The 23,186-nt window shown below is 47.9% G+C and overlaps 1 protein-coding gene across 5 annotated transcripts in view; it reads right to left on the bottom strand.

The window, feature by feature from the left end:
- Nucleotides 1-23,186, bottom strand: part of PKN2 (protein kinase N2) — a 60,475-nt gene that overhangs the window by 12,735 nt on the left and 24,554 nt on the right. For 3 of the 5 annotated variants that reach the window (XM_069967634.1, XM_069967638.1, XM_069967637.1), the window contains exons 2-7: nucleotides 13,084-13,381; nucleotides 10,496-10,650; nucleotides 9,633-9,753; nucleotides 8,291-8,436; nucleotides 5,364-5,577; nucleotides 1,398-1,583 (exon numbers count right to left, since the gene is read on the bottom strand). In XM_069967634.1, coding sequence (XP_069823735.1) covers nucleotides 1,398-1,583; nucleotides 5,364-5,577; nucleotides 8,291-8,436; nucleotides 9,633-9,753; nucleotides 10,496-10,650; nucleotides 13,084-13,381 — 1,120 coding nt within the window. Of the gene's footprint in view, nucleotides 1-1,397; nucleotides 1,584-5,363; nucleotides 5,578-8,290; nucleotides 8,437-9,632; nucleotides 9,754-10,495; nucleotides 10,651-13,083; nucleotides 13,382-16,372; nucleotides 16,502-16,874; nucleotides 16,956-23,186 lie in introns of those variants that run through there. The other 2 variants (XM_069967636.1, XM_069967635.1) reach the window with 2 other exon arrangements.

Raw genomic sequence — 23,186 nt, 5'->3', positions numbered from 1 at the left:
GTCTATGTAGGACTCCAATTAGGTGGTAAGCCGGCCTGAACATATACATCTCCCCCATACCCCTGATGTTATAGGTTACCCCAAGTGAGGTCAGGAGAGCAGAATATATAAGAATGAGTGAATAATATGGTGTCTGCCATCAGCTCACAGCTATATTACCAATCGATAGGGGCCAAAAATAACTATATTAAAAGAACAAGGGTTGGAAAGAAACTGTTTACATGGTCATCCAGGAAGCAGCTCATCTCAACCACTGGTTTTAAAGTGTTTTTTTTTTCTTTCTTTTTTTAAATCTACTGGTATCAGAGAATGCTGTAGATTTGTAATTTACTTCTATTAAAAATCTCCAGTCTTCCAGTACTTATCAGCTGCTGTATGTCCTGCAGGAAGTGGTGTATTCTCTCCAGTCTGACACAATGCTCTCTGCTGCCACCTCAGTCCATGTCAAGAACTGTCCAGAGCAGGAGAGGTTTTCTATGGGGATTTGCGGCTGCTGTGGATGGTTCCTGACATGGACAGAGGTGGCAGCAGAGAGCACTGTGTCAGACTGTTGAGAATACATCACTTCCTGCAGGACATACAGCAGTTGATAAGTACTGGATGACTGAAAATTTATAAATAGAAGTAATTTACAAGTGTATATAACTATCTGCCACCAGTTGACTTGAAAGAAAAACATTTCCACCGGAGTGATAATCATACCACAGTAATTCTGGAATCCATCTTGGATCCCTCCCCACCTAGATCCACCCTCTTTTCAGCTACCTGCTGTGGTGATTATCCCCCCCTGGCCCCCACCCCAAAAAAAAAGAGCAGACCAGCAGTGATATAGTAGATAGCAATGATATAATTAGCAGCAGAGTTATACAGCTCCCCTGACGCTATGCTGCCTCCAGTCACCCTGCTCGCCACATGCAAAAGGCGTTTTGCCTCCAGGTTATTAGAGATTACAGAGAGAAGAGGTAAAGCTACATTTGTTAAGACTGACTGAAGACTCTGCATACAACCCTCACTGTAGTGAGTCAGTCAGGGATGGTGTATAACTCTGCTTCTACACATTGGATGAACTCTACTATATCACTGCTCTCCAGGTCTCTTACAGAAAATATATATATATATCAATACCAACAAGGTAAGGAAGGTGGAGCTTGGTGCAGAGGAATGTGATATACACTGATACACAACCTATAAAGCTGGGTTTACACTATGTTTTTGCAATCAGTATTTTCACCAGTTTTATGCAAAAACAAACAAACAAAAAAAAAAACTGGTGCATTTGTAGAACTTGTAGGCTGACGGCTAGAAACCATTTTTCCATAATGGCGGAGATCACGAGATGCCGCAGCCGCCAAGGTCGTGTAAATGGAAGGAGACAATAACAAACAAAGTTACTGAACTGGAAAAGTCATCCGTCTTCAGGAGATTCCGACTGCTGCCGCTTTTAGTTTTACTTGTCCGGCTCATGAAGGAGCCTCGGGCTTCACTGGGACTCCAGCCGGGGAGGGTTGTGGTCGCCGCTTTCGACCTGCCGGGCACGTTCTCGAGAATATCCTGACAGCCCATGAGCCGGACTTCCAGGGTACCTGAGGAATACAAAGAGTGAGGGAGACTGACGACAACCCTGTCCTTACCCATCACAAACACCACAGTCAGGACTATATTCACCTCCAGCACGCTAGACACAGTGGGAAGCTCCTGATCTCATACAATCCCTTAAAGGATTCTAGCTGATCTTTAAAACACTGACTTTAAAGCTTGTTTTTTTGTGGGGCTGCAAATACATTTGTACTTTACTTCTATTTAAAAATCTCCAGTTTAACAGTACTTATCAGCTGCTGTATGTCCTGCAGGAAGTAGTGTATTCTTCCCAGTCTGACACAGTGCTTGCGGCTGCCACCTCTGTCCATGTCAGGAACTGTCCAAAGCAGCAGCAAATCCCCATAGAAAACCTCTTGTGCGCCAAGAATTCACCAAGTTCCTTTGGCAGGACAAAAAAAACGCGCAATTCTCATATGCACAACTATCACTTCAGAAATCCCAAGGAGGATTTGCCGTCCCCGACCTCAGAGCTTATTATGAAGCTTCACATCTCGCACGATGGCTTGCTCTGACTAGGAACTTACCTGAATCCTATCCACCCCACATTGACCTTGAACTCTCTCTACTAAGTCATACTGATCCTAACCCCAAAACGAGAGCGGTGTTGCCACCTACATTACCAGCCACTCTCCTTGTCCTTAAATCCCTTCAGCTAAGAGACCCTGAATTTTCCCTGCCCTCCCCTATTACCCCTTTATATCTACTCCCAGTAGTGTTAGGATCTAGGCCCAGAGAAGTCCCCCCCGTTGTGGCTACGCCTTCGGAAAAAGCGATTCAAAGATTTGCTTAAACAACAATCTTGTTTCCTTATTGCCTCCTAATGATTCCAAAGCCCAACAAATAATTAATATCTGTAACACATACAGTAAATCAATATTACCCCTTAGGCCTTTTTCCGTCCCCCCCTAAAAGAGCCATCTCCAAGCGTTTATCACCACCTTACATCCACGAATAGTGATAGTAAACCGCGCAGTATTTTAGCCTGGGAGAAGGAGCTCCAGATGGTCTTCTCAGAGGAACATTTATGGCGACTCACTCTCATGGCTTCTCCACATGTGTCCGAGTACAAGAGGCCTCCGACAAGCTGTTTGCTAGGTGGTATAGAACCCCAGGCTTCCTGTTTGATCATGGACTCACACCCAAGGACACATGTTGGAGATGTGGTAGAGAAAGAGGTTCACTATCCCACATTTGGTGGTTTTGTAGCTCCATTCGCCCTTTCTGGGAACAAGTGTCCTTCTGGATCTCCAAACTACCCAACTCCAATCCCCCACTTTCCCCGGAATATGTTCTCCTCCTATGGGCACCAACCCCCTCTCTCTGCCCCAATAATCGTTCTCTTATTACCCACTTGGTGGGTGTAGTCAAAATGCTTATCCCCCTCCATTGCAGGTCTACGGACCCCCCATCAATATCTCATTGGATTTAAAGGGTGGAGGAAATTATTAGTTGGCAGAACTTCTCACATGATGCCTACTTAAAGGTGTGGAATCCTTGGATAGCCCAATAGAAACCAATCCTAAGTAGTATGTTTTATAATATACAATACATATCTGTATATGGATATTTTACTTTTACATTTAAATTTTTGTTCTTGAGTCTTTGATATGGTCGGACGCAGGACTCCCCCCCCCCCCCTTCTCCTCTGTTTCCTATACAACTTCCCCCTCCCCCCGGCCCCCTCCCATGGTTCTATTGGTCCCCCCCCCCTCTCTCACCTAAAATACTCTCTATATTTTATAACTAGAAAAGACTGTTATGACTCTGTAACTTATATCTCCATTATGTATTATAGTATGTACAGTTTTGAACTGAATCTATAATGGGCCCCGCCCCCTTTCTCTCCCCCCCGCCCCCTTTTCTCTCTGTATTCCCTAAAGTATTGTTGTAAAAACTAAAAAACTTCAATAAATAAAGATTGAAAAGAAAACCTCTCCTGCTCTGGATTGTTCCTGACATGGACAGAGGTGGCAGCAGAGAGCACTGTGTCAGACTGGAGAGAATACACCACTTCCTGCAGGAGATACAGCAGCTGATAAGTACTGGAAGACTGGAGATTTTTAAATAGAAGTAAATTACGAATCTATATAACTTTCTGACACCAGCTGATTCGAAAGAAAAAGATTTTCGCAGGAGTTCCCCTCTAACTAGTTAACCCTTACTATTTGGGCTGGGGATGCCCGAGTCCAATGGGAATACCCCTTTAAAGACTGGACATGCCCTTTAAATACTGTGCGGCTACTGACGGGCCAAGGAATATCAATATAGGAACTGTGAAGAGAACTCTGAGCGCACTGTGTTAGTATCCGTGATGGTAATGTAACAATTATGCAGCTTTATCTGTCTGTACGATAATAAAATCAGGACTTTATTCCAGTCCATTGCTCGGGGTCCCGGCAGTGCTGACAATCCGCACCACCCCCCACCAGGCTCATGAATACGAGTACCAGGACTAATGCAGTCAGACACCAATTAGAAGCCAATTACCCTACATAGCGTGTAAATGTGCGAGCGGCGGCGTACACACTCGGCTGGAGAATCGGCGTGACGCTGCAATCGTCTCCACAGGCAGATGAGCAGCAAGGATCCCGCCGGGCCGAGGCGAAGTACAAGGCTTCTAATATGGGTCAAAACACATTAAAACAAGTCCAAGACCACAACGGGGACCAAAGAGACGGCGGGACGCTCGCTGCTTGTTGTACCAAGATGGACAATTAAAGGGAGTCTGTATACTAATCTATTATACAGGAGCCATGTAATGGAGGTCAATCTATAGCTGCACATTTACTGGAAGATCTGCAGAGATTAGAGGACTGGGGCGGTGACATTATGATCAGCGACAACGTGGCGGCTTCAGTATCTGATCCCCCAGTGACCCAGCGAGAAGAAAGCATCACATGACAACGGCGGACGGCTCAGGAGGCCGCTAGGCCCAACATGGTGGGAGATGGTATTACATAACTACTACTACTGCCGGGATCTGGATGATGAGAAGTAATAAGCGAGGACAAAACTTCCCACGTCTGCCTGAGCCGTAAGACTGATGGAAGGGCCCGTGACCTGCGCCTCTATACCGCGTGTGTTTTTGTCTTTGGGTATGTTTATGTAGCAGAGCTGTTTTTGTCTTTGTTGCAGAGCTAATGGCGTATGGTGATGTAGCAGAGGTATCTCTGTATATTGAGGTAGTAGCACTTGTTGGTATGTTTTAAATAGCAGACACATAGGGGGAGATTTATCAAACTGGTGTAAAGTAGAATTGTCTCAGTTGCCCCTAGTAACCAATCAGATGCCACCTTTCATTTTTCAAAAAGTCTGTGAGGAATGAAAGGTGGAATCTGATTGGTTTCTAGGGGCGACTAAGATAATTCTACTTTACACCATTTTGATTCATCTCCCCCATAGTGCTACTACCTCAGTATACAGAGAGACCTCTGCTACATCACCATACATCATTAGCTCTGCTACACTGACACACACACAGCTCCGCTACATTAACATACCCATACACACCTCTGCTACATCACCATACACAAACAGCTACGCAGAAACATGTAGCTCAGCTACATAAACACACCAACAGTTAAGTATTTTGATGTAGCAGAGCTGTGTTTGTGTGGATATATGGCACTGTCATGTTAACATGGCCCGGTCATTTCAATAAACCTTAACCCTTTCACTGCCATAGACAAATCAGGGAAGTTTAAATTAGCAGGAAATATTTTAGCAGGTAACCTCTGGTGGGAGAGAAGAGAAGCTGCCCTTACCTGTGAGGGCGGCCGGCTTGGACAGTGTGCTGTACTGGTTCTGGGTAGAGATCATGCTCTGTCGCGGGCTCAGCGTCGGTGATGCCACCATGGACAACTCTTCTATGATGATGTTGCTTTTCGGGTGATTTTTCGGCAGTTCGCTGAGTCTTTGTTCTAGAGAATACTTCAGGAGGTCGAGCTTCTGACTTGACTCATTGAATCTTGACTGAGCCTGGAATCAGATAGAAATACAATTACAGGTGAAATCTATGGGGGGAAAAGCAGCAACGCTCCCTAGGGACGGGGTAGAGACGAAACACACCATGGCCTGCCCAGCGCCCCATCCACTGCGGCTTTACAGCAAGCCTCATGGACATAGACAGCAATAGACAGACTCTGTCCCCTCGAGATGAATGAGACATTACTGAGCGCGCTCTGTGACCTGTGAAGAGGTCATTTTACAGGGAGCTGCTATTGTCTCCTCTATCTACTGGTGTCACACGACGCTGCAATGCTGTACAGATCACTTTACTGCAGTCTCCTCTTATCACCACAGACACAACAGGAAGTCTCAGCTTAGTTTTAGCCCCAGTGGTGAGAATGAGAACTGCAAGATATCAGAATTATTTTATAATATAAAGCGATGGACAATTAGAAAAAACGTCAACAAAAATTCTTTAAAAATAGGTTTAACGTTAAAGCATTATTTATACAATAAGTCATTGTCTGATGACACTGTCACTTTAAAAGGTTATCCCGAGTCAGGAACGCACAGCTGCTTCCTTGCAAACACAGCGCCACCTCTTTCCTCAGGTTGTGTGTGGTATCACAATTCAGCTCCATTTACTTAATGGAACAGAGCTGCAATATGAGAATCAACCTGAGAAGAATGGCTTCTAATGGAAATAATTTTTTTTCTTATCTTAAACTCTTCAGCCTTAAAGGGAAATGAATCCCACAGAATATTTCTACCAAATAAGAACCAGATATGGTCACGTCGTCTTCTCTGTTCTGTACGGGATTATTGGAAGCGGCCATCTTGGCTGAGCTGCTGTTAAGGGCATATGGAGATGTTTCACAGCAGTCACATGGACCACAGAAATAGAGAGGACTCACTGACTTATATGGCAGAGTGTTGTGGGCATGCTCTGTGCAAGAAAGGGGAAGGAGGGAGGCTATGATATTACATACTGATTTATATGTAAGTATTGTGGGCATGCTCTGTGCAGACATCACTGTGTGGAAAGGGGGGAGAAAGGAAGCTGTGGCATCTACTCCACGCTCTGATATGACGTCACTGAGCAGTAACGCCAGGTGGACAGCTGTGACCATCATCTACCCAACTGATAATAGTAGTTGGGCTCCATTACAAGTCTAAAGGGCCTGAATCCGTTCCAATTACATGAAAGGAGTTGAATTGTAATACCACACACAGCCTGAGGACAGGGGTGGCGCTGTTTTTGCAAGAAAGTAGCTGTGCTTTGGTTAATCCTACTTCTATTAGTGACACTAACACTAAGGTCTGGTTCACACTGACTTCTGTGTCCATAAAAAAACGTTGGATTATCAGCACCCAGTCAGTCTCACTCCCCTGCAGAGGATCCTAAGACTGCGGACAGCCCTCCTTGGGTTACTGCATCGAAGTCTCTGAAGTCACAGGTGAACGCCTTATGTGCGGCCCTCACATGCGAGACCAAACACATAAACCAGAGGACTTCAAAGAACTTTCCTAGAACTATTTCCCTTTACTGGTGATGGTTCCTGGATTTGCATAAAGTACTAAACACGGCGCGTTCTCCGGTTACTGCGCCCGATGCGCAAATCTTCACTGGGAGTCAATGACACGTGTGCTGCAGGTATAAATGGCTCCCCCTTTATATTTACACATCGGATCATCTCTAAAACATAAAAGCCTAAGAGCTGAGTGACTTCCCTCAGACGGATTATTCATCATCCTGGTAGGAGGGAATCACCTAGAATAAACCTGAAAACTCAAACACTACTCCACCCAAGAGAGACGCCAAACCCAACGTCACCTGAGCCGGCAGATACTGATGTACCGTGTATTATCCATGACTATATCGCTGACCAGGGGGGGGTTTACCATCTGATTGCTGGGATTACAGTCAGAAGAGACCCCCCTAGGCTGCACCCCCTTCCCTTTTTTTGTTGCACAGCAGTACACCAGTCATGCAGGGTGATATGTCTGATTTCCTACAGAAACAGTGGCACTCTTGTCCTCAGGTTAGGTGTGGGGGGTTACAGCTTAGTTCTATTGAAGTGAATGGAGCTGAATTGTAATACCACACACAACCTGATGACAAGGGTGGTGCTGTTTTTGCACGAATGTAGCTGCACTTTTTCTAATCCTGCATGGCCGGCGAATAGCAATGGTTGCACTACCCTGCAAAGCAAAAATGTGGCCAAGTAGCTACCGTGCAGAGACAATTCAGAAGGTTAAGTGGTAGCTAGATTCACACTGCGCCCCCTACATACCCAGAATCTAAGGGACCCCAGAGGTTAGACTCATCGCTGAGCATAAAGTTATGGTAATTCTTAGCAAGCTACACCCCGACTATCAGACTGGGAGGTTATCCCACCATACGACGGCCTCCCTAATCCACATAAGTGTATGATCATTTGGGGTCTCCATGATCTGGAGAACAGGGCTTGTAGTCTCCCTTTGGAGCAGAGTCTATGGCAGGGGTGTCCCGGGCCCTCCAACTGCTGCAAAACTACAATTCCCATCATGCCGGGCCAGCCAAAGTTTTAGCTATCCAGACATTATGGGATTTGTAGTTCTGCAGCAGTCGGAGGGCGGTGACTTTGACACCTGTGGTCTATGGGAGCTGGTGGAGATAGAGCACAGCCCTCAGACTGTGAATGTAGATGCGTGAAACACCCATTAATTTTTTGGGGAGCTTAAAAATGTAAGCAGCACTCACTTCGGAGAGCGCCTTCCTGTCGGTGACCTTCCCGGATCCTAGCAGCTTCATGACGTTTTTCGCTCCTTCTGCCACTGCAAACTCTATCCTGAAGTGATGGCGCAATTCTTCCATTCGGAGCTCTAGTGGACTAATCACAGGTTTTGCTGAAAGCGGAAGAAAAGAAAAAGGTCACTGGACTAAAACCATTACGCAGCATACATATACTTCATATACATACATTCTATTATATTATATACATATATACACACACAACACGGGCAAGAAGAAGAAGTCCTGACAATGCCGGAGGAGAGAGGAGCAGTGATGGACACTTAGTTCAGTAGACTGGGTATTGCAGACAAAACAATGCAAAATGTGGTTGCATTAAAGGGGCTATACACCCCAGTCTGACACAGTGCTCTCTGCTGCCACCTCTGTCCATGTCAGGAACTGTCCAGAGCAGCAGCAAATCCCCATAGAAAACCTCTCCTGCTCTGGACGGTTCCTGACATGGACAGAGGTGGCAGCAGAGAGCACTGTGTCAGACTGGAGAGAATACACCACTTCCTGCAGGACATACAGCAGCTGATAAGTACTGGAAGACTGGAGATTTTTAAATAGAGGTAAATTACAAATCTCTGGCATTTTCTGGTACCAGTTGATTAAATTACTTTTTCTGAACTACCCATTTAAAACCAGTGGTTTAGATGAGCTGCTTCCTGGATCAACATGGAGACTGTTTTAAAGGGGCAGCGTATAGTTATTTTGCCCCCAATGGATTGGTAATATAGCTGTGAGCTGATGGCAGACACCAGGGGACGTTTTCTATGGGGATTTGCTGCTGCTCAGGACAGTTCCTGACAGACAGAGGTGGCAGCAGAGAGCACTGTGTCAGACTGGAAAGAATACACCACTTCCTGCAGGACATTCAGCAATCTGGAACCGGTCATATACAGAAAATGCCAATATAAGACGACGCAGACCCATAACCTAATCAGGTCAGGAACTTAATGGAACCTGTCATGTTACTAATGGAAGCAAGCGAACGATCCATCCATTATGGAGAGACCAGGACAGGGCAATCACTGCCCCCAGCCTCAGGCCGTGGCTGGTATATACACTGCTCCTAACCACTGGCTGGTATATAGGATAGTATACACGTTGCTCCTAACCACTGGCTGGTATATAGGAGGTGTACACATTACTCCTAACCACTGGCTGGTATATAGGAGGTGTACACATTACTCCTAACCACTGGCTGGTAGTAACACATCAGGTATATAGGAGGTATATACACTGCTCCTAACCACTGGCTGGTAGTAACATCAGGTATATAGGTGGTACATAGATGGCTCTTTACCATTGTCAAAGGACATCTCATTGGTCTGCTGCATGGCCTGCAGGATCTGCATGCGGATGACTTCGATCTTCGTCTTGCTGTCTTGCAGCATTTGCTGGGCCGTGCCGAGCAGCTTTCTGTCCTGTAGAGGAAAAAAATATATACACATATATTAAAAAGCTGAAAAATACTAAATTGTCAGAAACTTCACAGAAATATAACTGTAGGTTGACAGGGAAACTATTACCATAAAGCATAGAACGCGCCCAGCAGTATCCTGTACCGGCGGCTGCAGTATTGACGTGGTTCTATTTGCAGCCATCATTTATCAGGCATACGGCCGCCCCAGTGACCGCCGCCTTGCTGACCTTGTGCTCTGGGGCCTGACTGACTGGCGGATGTCAGGGATGTCTGTCATGGCTGTGCAGCGGATTCACTGCCCCAATGTCATATACTAGTGGCAGAGAAGCTGAACAAAATGATGTATCACTTGCACACAGTGGAGAGCTGCACAGAACCGTGTATGTGCTCAGTAGCCTTCAATATTCATGAGCACCAGCCCCCTCTGCCCATCGGCCACAGATATACTGGAATCTGTCCTGAATGAACATACCCTTAGGGTGGTCACCCAGCTGTCTCCCCAGCCTCACCTAGCTCTGGTGGTGGCTTATTTCTCCCAGAACAATAAGGTCAGAAGGTAAAAATACTCGGGGGAGAATCGGGAGACTCCCATACACATTCAGCAGAACCCTCCAAAGTTGGTGGATTAGACATTAGCCAAAGGCGTATGGGCAGTATAAGATTATATAGGAGTCTTCTACATGGGAATATAACATTACATAACATTGTTTCAGAGTAACAAACCCAATGAGATGCGGACTTACTTTAGAGGGGCCATTGGAGTACGTCTGGATCATGTTCTCTGCTCCCTGCTTCACTTTCAGCTCAATGTCCAGCTGCTTCTGTAAAGCGTTCAGCCGCCCATTGCTGGCGCAGGAGCCAGAGTCACTTTTTGGAGTGTCTGGTGTTTTGGGACAATCTGTAGGTGTCAAACACAATCATCCATCATCATTTTATGTACCCAAAGAGTTTCCTTCTTTACTGGAAAAGCAGTTTTCCTAGCTCCCCTCCTCACTACAGAAGAAGCAGGATTTCTGTGTCCATTATGTGGCTATGGAGAGGGGAGGGGCTGAGAGGAGTGAGAGAGCACGGAGCAGTCCCGCATAGCACAACACCCTGCAATCTTCTCTCAGCAAGTTCCTAGATAAGCACTGACCTTTCTGACCCCTGAATCCGGCATTTTAGGTGCTCAGACAGTCTACAAACAGCCTGCCATGTCTCTTCTTCCTGCTCACTCATCTCCCTCGGACCCTCCCCCCTCCATAGGATATAATGGACACAGCAGAACCTGTCATCACTGGCTTCTCTGTAATGAAGATAGGTTTGCCTGATAATCTCCCAGCCTCCCCCTCTCACTTATCTGTGCATTGCTTTCTTAAGGGGAGAGAAAGGCTTTTTTGCCTAATAAAACCTATTATAGAGTTTCTTAAAATAGCTTATACTACTGATTCCTGCAAAAAAAAAAAAAAAAAAAAAAAAAGACAGTTACACTTTAAGAGAACGATCAGCCGGCAATGTGCATGTCTGCTGATTGTTGCTATTTAACATGACCTATTACACCAAGTGATTATCGGCCGGGACAGCCGGTTGTCGGCCAAGTACAGCCGATAATAGTTTGCTGTAATAGGGCCCTAACGCCCGTCTTCTATCACAGACATCTGCCAATCGGGAAAGAGTCAGGAATCTCCACCTTAAACGGGTTACCCAAGATTGTAAAATTACATCTCTTCCAAAAACAGTGCCACCTCTGTCCTCAGGTTGTGTGTGGTATTACAACTGAGCTGCAAAACCCACAGCCATCAGTTATGTTTTTCTAACCCTGGATAAAACCCCTTTAAGGCTGTGTTCACAATGTGCCTTTGCTGTTCGTTTAACGGATACGTTTTAAATTGGGTACTTTTGACGTACAGAAAAACGTGTTCAACCATGCTTCTGTGTATGCTAAAAAAAATAAAATAAAGAAAAACAGATCGGTTTTAAGTCGATGGAAGCATACACATAGGGTACTGTGCCTTGTGGTCAGGTCTCAGGAGCAAGTACCAACTTACAGGGACGTGGCCTCCAATAGGGGGCACTAGAGAGCAGAAACTATAATAATCCATCAGTCACACAGAGGAATATGGCCGCTCTTCTGCATCTACACCATCCCGCCATCTCTCTCTGAGGAATATAAGGATATCGCTGAGCAGTGACCGGACGCTGTAATGGAGGAGCGGCACCTTATCCTCAATCATTCTGAGATAGACAAATAATAAAAGCCAAGAACCAAAAACAACAAGTGTTCAATGTCAAGAAAGGCCAAATCCAAGTGTACAAGTGTCCTCTCCGAATGACAGAAGGCCAGAAACCCAGAGTCGCTGCATCTGATCTGTATACATGGCAGCTGCTCATCCCGGGATAGTGTCAGACATAGCCCAACACACACACAGGACCCCCCCCCCGGGATAGTGTCAGACATAGCCCAACACACACAGAGACCCCCCCCCCTCCCATATCCCGGGATAGTGTCAGACATAGCCCATCACATATACAGAGACCCCCCCCCCCCCCCTCCCCATATCCCGGGATAGTGTCAGACACACCCCAGCACACACACACACACACAGACCCCTCTCCCTAATCCCGGCATAGTGTCAGACATAGCCCAACACACACAGAGACCCCCCCCCCAAAAAAAATATTCTGGGATAGTCACAGAAATACCCCAACACACACACACAGAGGACCCCCCCTTCCCCCAAACGTCCAAGGATAGTCACAGAAATACCCCAGCACACAGCCCCCCCCACCCCATTATCCCAGGATACTCACAGGTATACCCTAAACTAAGGCTGGGTGATCTGGCCAAAAAATAGAATCTCAATTTAAAACATTTGGACGATTCTCGATTTAAATCTCGATTTTATTCTCTTTTTTGCTACACAGAAGATTTTTCTCCCTGCAGCGTCAGATACTATTTTAATGACGTTTGAGACAATTGTATTGCTTCCTGCTGTAACAGTGCTAGATGTATAGATGAGGGGTGTAGTAATAGTTCAGGTATAGATGAGGAGTGACAGAGGGGACGCAGGGGGTGACAGAGGGGACTGTGGAAGCTGGACACACACACACTCCTCCTCCTAGCCTCAGCACAGGCGCTCTCCTCCCTCCTGCACATGGAGCTCCCCGGTCTCTGGAGGAGGCTGCAGGGTAAGGTGATCGAATTGCTGCAGGTCCTGGGGCTGTACGGCAGGATCAGTGGTCTGCACTGGATCAGGAGTCGGCACAGACACAGGGGGTCCCCATGCAGCAGTGTAACAAGGTGTCGGCACAGACACAGGGGGTCCCCAGGTTGTCAGTGGTATCACAGTACCTGGCAGGTCCTCGGCCTCCCGCACCACGATGTGCGCGTTGATCTCCTGCAGGCTGTTGTGCAGCTCCTCCAGCTTCTTGTTGGACTTCTTTAGTATATTATCCACATAGGCCAAGTTCTTTTTGTCGGTGGTAACCTTGCGGAGGTTTTCGGCTCCTTCTTTAATTTTCAGTTCTTTTCTAATTTCACGCTTGATCTGGTCTTTTATTTCATCCAAATTTGGCTGCGTAAGGGGATCGGAAAAATCTACTTTCTGATGAATACCCATGGGTTCGGGAGCGATGTGGGTTCTGGCGTCCTAGAAAAGACAAGGAAAACGTCAGCCGGATATATATATTACAGCGGGAGAGTCAGAGCCCGACCATACACAGGACTCCCCATAAGCCTCCACACACACACACACAGGACTCCCCCATAAGCCTCCACAGACACACACAGGACTCCCCATAAGCCTCCACACACAGGACTCCCCCATAAGCCTCCACACACAGGACTCCCCCATAAGCCTCCACACACACAGGACTCCCCATAAGCCTCCACACACACAGGACTCCCCATAAGCCTCCACACACACAGGACTCCCCATAAGCCTCCACACACACAGGACTCCCCCATAAGCCTCCACAGACACACACAGGACTCCCCATAAGCCTCCACACACACAGGACTCCCCATAAGCCTCCACACACACACAGGACTCCCCCATAAGCCTCCACACACACACAGGACTCCCCCATAAGCCTCCACACACACACAGGACTCCCCCATAAGCCTCCACAGACACACACAGGACTCCCCATAAGCCTCCACACACGGCCGTACACCCTACACAGATGGCTGTCCACCGACCACCAGCCCTTGCTCATACATATACATGCTCTGTGTTCAGTGAAGTTTTTATACTTCTGCACCCCACCGCTCAATTTTTCTTTGAAACCAACTGGTCCTAGCAAGTGCCAGAGATTTGTAATTTACCTTTTAATATTTCCAGTCTTCCAGTACTTATCAGCTGCTGTATGTCCTGTGGGAAGGGGTGTATTCTTTCCAGTCTGACACAGTGCTCTCTGCTGTCACCTCTGTCCATGTCAGGAACTGTCCAAAGCAGGAGAGGTTGTTACTGCTGGACAGTTCCTGACATGGACAGAGGTGGCAGCAGAGAGCACTGTGTCAGACTGGAAAGAATACACCACTTCCAGCAGGACATACAGCAGCTGATAACTACTGGAACACTGGAGATTTTATTATTATTATTATTATTATTATTATTATTATTATTATTATTATTATTATTATTATTATTATTATTATTATTATTAAAAAAGGGGAAAAAAACCCCCCTAACTTTTGGACATCAGTTGATTTGAAAGAAAATCTTTGGGTGATTAAGCCCCTTGAGAGGGACGGGGGAAGCCCAGTTCTAAGCACTTCCATGGTTATACAGCAGAAAGACACAGCGTCCCCTATGATGGATGGAGCGCAGTGCCGTAACCATACCAGCTCACGTACAGATGCCGGATACAAATGGATGATTATTATTTCAGCAGCATCTGCTATACAATACACATCTCCGGACGCTCTGTACTGTGAATGGCCGATGAAACCGCCAATGAATATTTAATAGTTCAGGATCCGGTGTCCCCGGCCTCACGTTTCACAGACGCGTCTTCTAACGTAACATGTAAATGTATGAAGATGGCCAGGAGAAGGGCAGCCCCCTTGGTGACTACACTGCCCTCCATACCTCTTACAGCCAAGTCCTACACACTGAAGGGTTAAAGGGAAACTCCCAAAAAAAAAAAAAAAAAATCACTTCAAATAAACTGATGTCAGAAAGTTATATAGATTTGTAATTTATTTCTGTATAAAGTACTGGGAGAGAATACAACACTTCCTACAGGGCATACAGCAGCTGATAAGTACTGGAAATTTATTAGCTGCTGTATGTCCTGTGGTGTATTCTCTGCTGCCACCTCTGTCCATGTCAGGAACTGTCCAGAGCAGCAGAAAATGCCCATAGAAAACCTCTGCTGCTCTGGACAGTTCCTGATATGTACAGAGGTGGCAGCAGAGAGCATTGTGTCACAGGAGAGAATACACCACTGCATGCAGAACATACAGCAGCTAATAAGTACTGGAAGACTGGAGATTTTTTAAGTAGAACTAATTTACAGGTTTTTAACTTTCTGACTTCAGTTGATTGGAAAGATTATTTCCCCCCTGCCGGAGTTCCCCTTTAAGATGACAATCGTTCCCTCAGCAGTGCGCGCTGTAGGCCGCTGTATGGGAGACATCTCTGCAGATTTATCACTTCTATAGAGACTTTACATGCAGAATCAGCTAAAAATAGTCTTGTCTGGAAACAATCCGCCGCGTGCCCCGAGTATCATATACACAACCAGGCGGCGGGTTCTTATCATAGTCTAGCAGGGCAGTAACATGCTGATCTCTTATATTACACGAGCTATAAAAGCTTCTATGCTGCGCTGAGCCGCTGCCAGTCCCCCCACCCCACCCAGAGTCCTCCGCACCTGTATGGCCGTGGTCACACTGTTCAGTGGGTGATAGAACATGCAACCAATGGCCCATAGATCCTATGGATTCCTCAGCAGTATCCTATACATTGAATGATTCTCACTGTACATGTGAGGACCAAATGTTCAGAGGGGATAGGGGCATCCAGACAGGCGCCGCCGAACATAAAAGTAAGCGGGAATGGGACCTCTGCCTATATGAAGGGATTGGGGTGCTCAAACAAGCACGGCTTCCTCCACAGTGCGCACCAGCGCTCATAGTGGTGGTGACAGGAACTGCAACTAGACTTGCATTCCCAGGGAAATACATAGTGCTTGAAAAGAGTGCCCCTTTAACAATGACAAATTTCTTAAATACGACAAATCCGATCTAAACCAAAAATAGATAGCACACCTGTCACCCCCAAGGGCTTCGAAACACAGTTCGAACGGAGTCTGAGCGCAAATCGGTTCGGGCTGTATTAATTGCAGAAGAATGGCTGAAAGAAGCAAAAGAAGAATACGGATTACAATATAGTGCTTTTTCAAGCACTATAATTACACTAACAGGGTCAGGCTACAGTCCCTTACACCACCAAAGTGCAGTACAAGCACTGGTTAAGTATGAGGAGGCTGCGGCCCTTGGCCGAGCACCATGGTCCTACAAAGAGTGGGGGTGCCGGGAGCCATATAACCCAGGGTCACAGTCACCACACAGTGAATTGGTGCAACATTCATCTAGGTAAAAGGGATTCCTGCTAATGTCTCCATAGTCTCACCAAGTACGTGTGTGTCCTCCCTGGTGAGCGGGGAACACACCAGACGCCTACAATGAGAAGATAGTCAGAACTGTACGCCTAATCCTGTATATAGTGATCCTGGCGGCTTCGGCTGCCACTGGTCCTGTGCATGGCCACCCTTATAGTGAAGGGCAGACATAACACAAGTCGCTGCAATCCTTTATCTTACAATGTTCAGAAAATCATATCAGAAGATTAGTCAGCCGGGGTGGAGACCGAGGAGCCGGGCAAACAAGATGGAAAACAAAGCCAGACGCCCGGGACGCATCTGAAGGCGATTATACTGCTCCAGTCACAAAAGATAGTGCGACCATACTGACGGGTGGTGGTGGTCCCGGGTGAGAATGACGGGTGGTGGTGGTCCCGGGTGAGAATGACGGGTGGTGGTGGTCCCGGGTGAGAATGACCACAGAACTTTTTGCAATAAAGATTGCACTGCTGCAAAACCCTATAAAAGTCTCACTAGATGAGAGTCACTCACTAGGCAACCACAAGAGTTGATCCCTTTAAGTCACGAGATCTGGCCCAGCTGACAACGAGCCTGCGGGATCCTTAAATCTCCAGAATATAAAGGCGTCCATTATCCCCGGAGTTATTACAGCTTCTCATCCACATAAGCGGAGTAACGTAAGGGATGTGAGAGTCATCAGGAGGAGTCTGTCTCTACATCATTTCCACACCTCTTCCTGTCTAATCTGTATAAGGAAGCGGATCAGGAAGGTGACCGTATACTGGGAAGCAGCCCGATCCGCCTCTACTGATGTAGAATATAGACCTGCATCAAAACCTGCACCATGTGCACCTGGCCTTACTGTGGCCTGGCTCTGCTGTGTGGTGTAGCATAGAAGAGGTGTCAGTTCTGAGGAGGACTGGTTTAGTAATGGAACTGCACTTACTTTACTATACAGCAATTCCTATTTATTTTTTTAGTATCCTTTGTTTTGTTGCCCCCCCCCCTAAGGTCTCCCCTGCTCCCCCCCCTCAGCTCTCCCTTCCTCCTGGGAAGGTTCTCCGCTCCTCCTGGGAAGGCCCCCCCCCTCAGCTCTCCCCCCCCCCTCCTCCTGGGAAGGCCCCCCCCCCCCAGCTCTCCCCTGCTCCTCCTGGGAAGGTCCCCACCCCTCGGCTCTCCCCTGCTCCCCCCCCCCTCCTCCTGGGAAGGCCCCCCCCCAGCTCTCCCCTGCTCCTCCCCCTCCTCCTGGGAAGGCCCCCCCCTCAGCTCTCCCCTGCTCCTCCCCCCTCCTCCTGGGAAGCCCCCCCCCCTCCTCCTGCCAAGGCCCCCCCCCCCTCAGTTCTCCCCTCCTCCTGGGAAGGCCCTAATAGGTATTTCCCTTCTCCATACCCTTTGTGTAATAAAAGCCTGTCAGTGTGAGGGGACACCCCACAATCCTATATTTCCAGGAGAAGTAACAGGGGGACAGGACAGCACAATGCAGGACACTGTAGAAAGGGCACTTGCTGTCACCTCCTCTGTAATTGGGTTATGTCCATAGTTATAGAGCCCTACCATCTATATAATATATGCACAGTATATAGCAGAGTATACACCACTCCGAGTATATCATACACCATGCCTGAGAACAAACCTTTACCTTCTACAAGTGTAAAAATAAAAAGACGAACTCAGCAGAATGCTGACCCCCTCCCACCACCAAGACAATGGGGACGGGGGTCCGAGGAGAAGCCGCATACCTGCCAGCTGAGTAATCCTCATTCTGGTGTGATCCAGGTTGGCAGGAGGGATCTGAGGTGGAGGCCATGGTCACTGTCAGTAAATCAAGCGTCTGGATTACTGGAATCCCGCCGGGTATAAAAGACGTGAGCTGTGATTCACATCCAGCATAAACCCCGGGATTCTGGCCTCAATTCACAGCTCAATGCAACAGTCTAATAATAATGGGATTCCAGCTGCTGGACGGGATATGGATATTATATATATATATATATATATATATATATATATATATATATATATATATATATATATATATATATATATATATATATATACACACATACATACACAGTGGTGCCTTGGATTAGGAGAATAATCTGTTCCAGGATGGTGCTTGTAATTCAAATCCACTCTTACACCAAAGCAAATTTTCCCATAAGAAATCAGTGAAATGCAGACAATTGGGTCCACATTCCAAAATAATGATTTTTTTCTATTCTGAATAACATGTAGACCAGATGAAACAATGAGAAGCAGCAGAATGTGATAATATAAATTACTGTACAGTATAGCAATCGGCATATGGTGTATAATGTATAGTAACTGTATAACCCTGATAACACAGCAGCTGGATATGTGATATATAAGTTACTGTACAGTATAGCAATCAGCATGTGGTATATAATGTATAGTAACTGTATAACCCTGATAACACAGCAGCTGGATATGTGATATATAAGTTACTGTACAGTATAGCAGCATGTGGAGTATAATGTATAGTAACTGTATAACCCTGATAACACAGCTGGATATGTGATATATAAGTTACTGTACAGTATAGCAATCAGCATGTGGTATATAATGTATAGTAACTGTATAACCCTGATAACACTGCAGCTGGATATGTGATATATAGGTTACTGTACAGTATAGCAATCAGCATATATTGTATAATGTATAGTAACTGTATAACCCTGATAACACAGCAGCTGGATATGTGATATATAAGTTACTGTACAGTATAGCAGCATGTGGTGTATAATGTATAGTAAGTGTATAACCCTGATAACACTGCAGCTGGATATGTGATATATAAGTTACTGTACAGTATAGCAGCATGTGGTATATAATGTATAGTAACTGTATAACCCTGATAACACAGCAGCAGCTGGATATGTGATATATAAGTTACTGTACAGTATAGCAATCAGCATGTGGTATATAATGTATAGTAACTGTATAACCTTGATAACAGCAGCTGGATATGTGATATATAAGTTACTGTACAGTATAGCAGCATGTGGTATATAATGTATAGTAACTGTATAACCTTGATAACAGCAGCTGCTGGATATGTGATATATAAGTTACTGTACAGTATAGCAATCAGCATGTGGTGTATAATGTATAGTAACTGTATAACCTTGATAACACAGCAGCTGGATATGTGATATATAAGTTACTGTACAGTATAGTAGCATGTGGTGTATAATGTATAGTAATTGTATAACCCTGATAACACAGCAGCAGGTTGTAGATACAGGATGGAACTGCAGATGCCCATAATGCAGTAGCGTAGTACAACAAGCTAGAACAGAGGAGCCGGGGTGCTGTCAGAGGTCTGTGTGGTCACATGACAGCAATGGAGAAGTGGGTGTGTTCAGCATGGACCAATCAGGACGTGAGAATCACAGAGCTGTGCAGGAGGACAGTGACAGAAACTTTATATACAGCAGTGTGCGAGTGCAGACACATTATAGCAGCAGTGTGTATAGCAGAGTGTGAGTGCAGACACATTATAGCAGCAGTGTGTATAGCAGAGTGTGAGTGCAGGCACATTATAGCAGCAGTGTGTATAGCAGAGTGTGAGTGCAGGCACATTATAGCAGCAGTGTGTATAGCAGAGTGTGAGTGCAGGCACATTATAGCAGGAATGGAGAGGATGGGAAACTAAAGGACTGAAAGACTGCAGGGAGCAGGAAGGAATGAGCAGCGTAGATGTGGGAACATAAATGCAGCACTCACTGTCTGGGGAGAGAGGGGCTATAATATATATCCCCCCTATATTTTATATATGTGTAGTATCTATAAGTATAGGCCCCTTCGTCATGTCTAGCACAGATCTGGTAACAGGTGGCCGGGGGAGTCCTCGCTCTCTGTGCATCCTCCCCTGGTAAGAAGGAACCTTCTAGAAGCTGCTGACAGCTGCTCCGCATGTCTCCCTATAAAGCTCCTTACAGCAGATGTCCACATCACCTTATTCCATATTATACGGCCCCAGCCATGTATGTGCAGCAATGTAAAGCCGTCCGCTTCCGGGAGGGATCAGAGATTAGTAGGATATGACTGGGCCCCCGGTATAGAAAATACAAAGCGGTATACAGATCATTCATCCTAATACATTAATCCCTTTCCATGGTGAATGACAGTAGACATGACTGCGGATTATCCCATGAATGCTGAAGTGACCATTATACTGTGACTGTATGGATGTGATGAAGGCGGCAGCGTCACTGGACGGCAGAAAACATGGAGCGTTAATGGTGGTCTATAATCCCCCCCCCCCCACACCTACCTCACACATGTGGAATAGTTGCTATGCATTTTCTGTGCCAAAAATTTGCTACATTTACAGCAGCAGTAAAGTGAGATGCGAAAGCGGTCACCCATGTATTATAGGAAGTAGCTGCACAAAATTCAGGTACGGATACACCGCCACTCGGCACCCACCTGCCTCACTATCTCAACGGTATGTAAAGGGCGCCTCCTTGAAACGTCAATCCTTTGAGCAGCGAGCAGAGGTGCCCTATACAGAACATTGAGAGGGTGAGGCAGACGGGATTGCGCTCAGAATTTCCACCTCTCCCACAGTGTGAACGCACCCTTACACTAAATAATATTTCTGCAAATCTGGATGTATTTTCTTTTTTAAAGCTTCTAATAAATCTCTTCCCATGTGTCACTTAGCATGACGTGCGGCACAGACTTGGTGACGTGTGACAATCCTCTCCTGTCTGGGGAGTCTGCGATGGATCGGCTCCCCTGAGAGAAGCTACACCAGGGGTGTCTGGCAGCAATTAGGAGGAAGAGACAATCGTCTGCGGAGAAAGCGGAGCAGGGGGGAGAGAGGGGAGCACCATCACACAGGCAGGTAACTCCAACTAGTCACAGCAGCAGGTAACTCAGACCACTCAGTGGTATGTGACCCCGACCAGTCCCTAAAGAGCAGAAAACCTCATTGACCAGCCCATCACTGGAGCAGAATCTGCAATAAGAGTGAATGTGGCCTAAGTTTCCCAGGTAATAATACAAACCAATGACACATGGCCACTCAGGACGGTGAGGTGTGAGGTCACGTGTAATAACACGGTCACCATCTAAATAAAATCTCCTAAACAAGTCGGACCACATGTCAGTCAGCAATCGCCTTCTATAACCCGGGCGCTCACTAATACACTAAGTAGGTTAAATGAGTCTCATGTAAATAGTAGAGAAGAGATGCCAAGTGAGTGGGAACAGCGCTACCGATGGAGTGAAAACACCAAACAAGAGGCCGCACCCAACCGGCAGCAGCCCGGAGACTGAGAACAGGAGCCAACCTGACAACACGTCTGCTTGGCTCGGAAATATGCCGAGAATGGGATGATAGGAATGATTGTTTGGTGGTGCTATAGGTGACTGGGACAAGGGGTAACATCTGTGTCCAGCAGCCATCTATAGAAGCAGCCCGGGCCCACCTGGACCAGAGGAGGCTAGGATTATGGACATTACAGAGCAGTACTGAGCAGTATAAGCTGTGAATCTGAGGAAGGGAGAGACACCCGTCCACAACATGAGGCCAGGGGTGGCGCCGTTTTAGGAAAATCGCAGCCATGATTTTATTTATTTTTTTAAAATCCTGGGCAACCCCTTTAAGGCTTCCCTTTCTTTTCACCACTGCATGCAAAAAAATGGCAGCTCCCCTTTGGCTGTGGCCACAACTAGATTGTGTAGGCTCCCTGTATAAGAAGCAGCTTGTTGATACAACCCCCACCACCATCAAAAGGTTAATTGAGCACAACGTATTTCCAGATTTTGTGTCCCCAAGTGCAATTTCATTGGGCAGACAGGCGTGGAGCGCGGCGGCGGGCAGACTGGCGTGGAGCGCGGCGGCGGGCAGACTGGCGTGGAGCGCGGCGGCGGGCAGCATCAGCAGACTTATGGCCCTGTTCCACGGGTCGTCATAGAGGAGCGCCACCTGCAGCGCTCCCCTGCACGCCCCGGGCAGCGCCACCTGCAGCGCTCCCCTGCACGCCCCGGGCAGCGCCACCTGCAGCGCTCCCCTGCACGCCCCGGGCAGCGCCACCTGCAGCGCTCCCCTGCACGCCCCGGGCAGCGCCACCTGCAGCGCTCCCCTGCACGCCCCGGGCAGCGCCACCTGCAGCGCTCCCCTGCACGCCCCGGGCAGCGCCACCTGCAGCGCTCCCCTGCACGCCCCGGGCAGCGCCACCTGCAGCGCTCCCCTGCACGCCCCGGGCAGCGCCACCTGCAGCGCTCCCCTGCACGCCCCGGGCAGCGCCACCTGCAGCGCTCCCCTGCACGCCCCGGGCAGCGCCACCTGCAGCGCTCCCCTGCACGCCCCGGGCAGCGCCACCTGCAGCGCTCCCCTGCACGCCCCGGGCAGCGCCACCTGCAGCGCTCCCCTGCACGCCCCGGGCAGCGCCACCTGCAGCGCTCCCCTGCACGCCCCGGGCAGCGCCACCTGCAGCGCTCCCCTGCACGCCCCGGGCAGCGCCACCTGCAGCGCTCCCCTGCACGCCCCGGGCAGCGCCACCTGCAGCGCTCCCCTGCAGCGCTCCCCTGCACGCCCCGGGCAGCGCCACCTGCAGCGCTCCCCTGCACGCCCCGGGCAGCGCCACCTGCAGCGCTCCCCTGCACGCCCCGGGCAGCGCCACCTGCAGCGCTCCCCTGCACGCCCCGGGCAGCGCCACCTGCAGCGCTCCCCTGCACGCCCCGGGCAGCGCCACCTGCAGCGCTCCCCTGCACGCCCCGGGCAGCGCCACCTACAGCGCTCCCCTGCACGCCCCGGGCAGCGCCATCTACAGCGCTCCCCTGCACGCCCCAGTAACCCCCACCTGCAGT

The sequence above is a fragment of the Dendropsophus ebraccatus genome, chromosome 4, assembly GCF_027789765.1.
Source record: "Dendropsophus ebraccatus isolate aDenEbr1 chromosome 4, aDenEbr1.pat, whole genome shotgun sequence".
In the NCBI taxonomy this organism is placed as follows: domain Eukaryota; kingdom Metazoa; phylum Chordata; class Amphibia; order Anura; family Hylidae; genus Dendropsophus; species Dendropsophus ebraccatus.
This window is presented reverse-complemented; position numbering and strand designations above follow the sequence as displayed.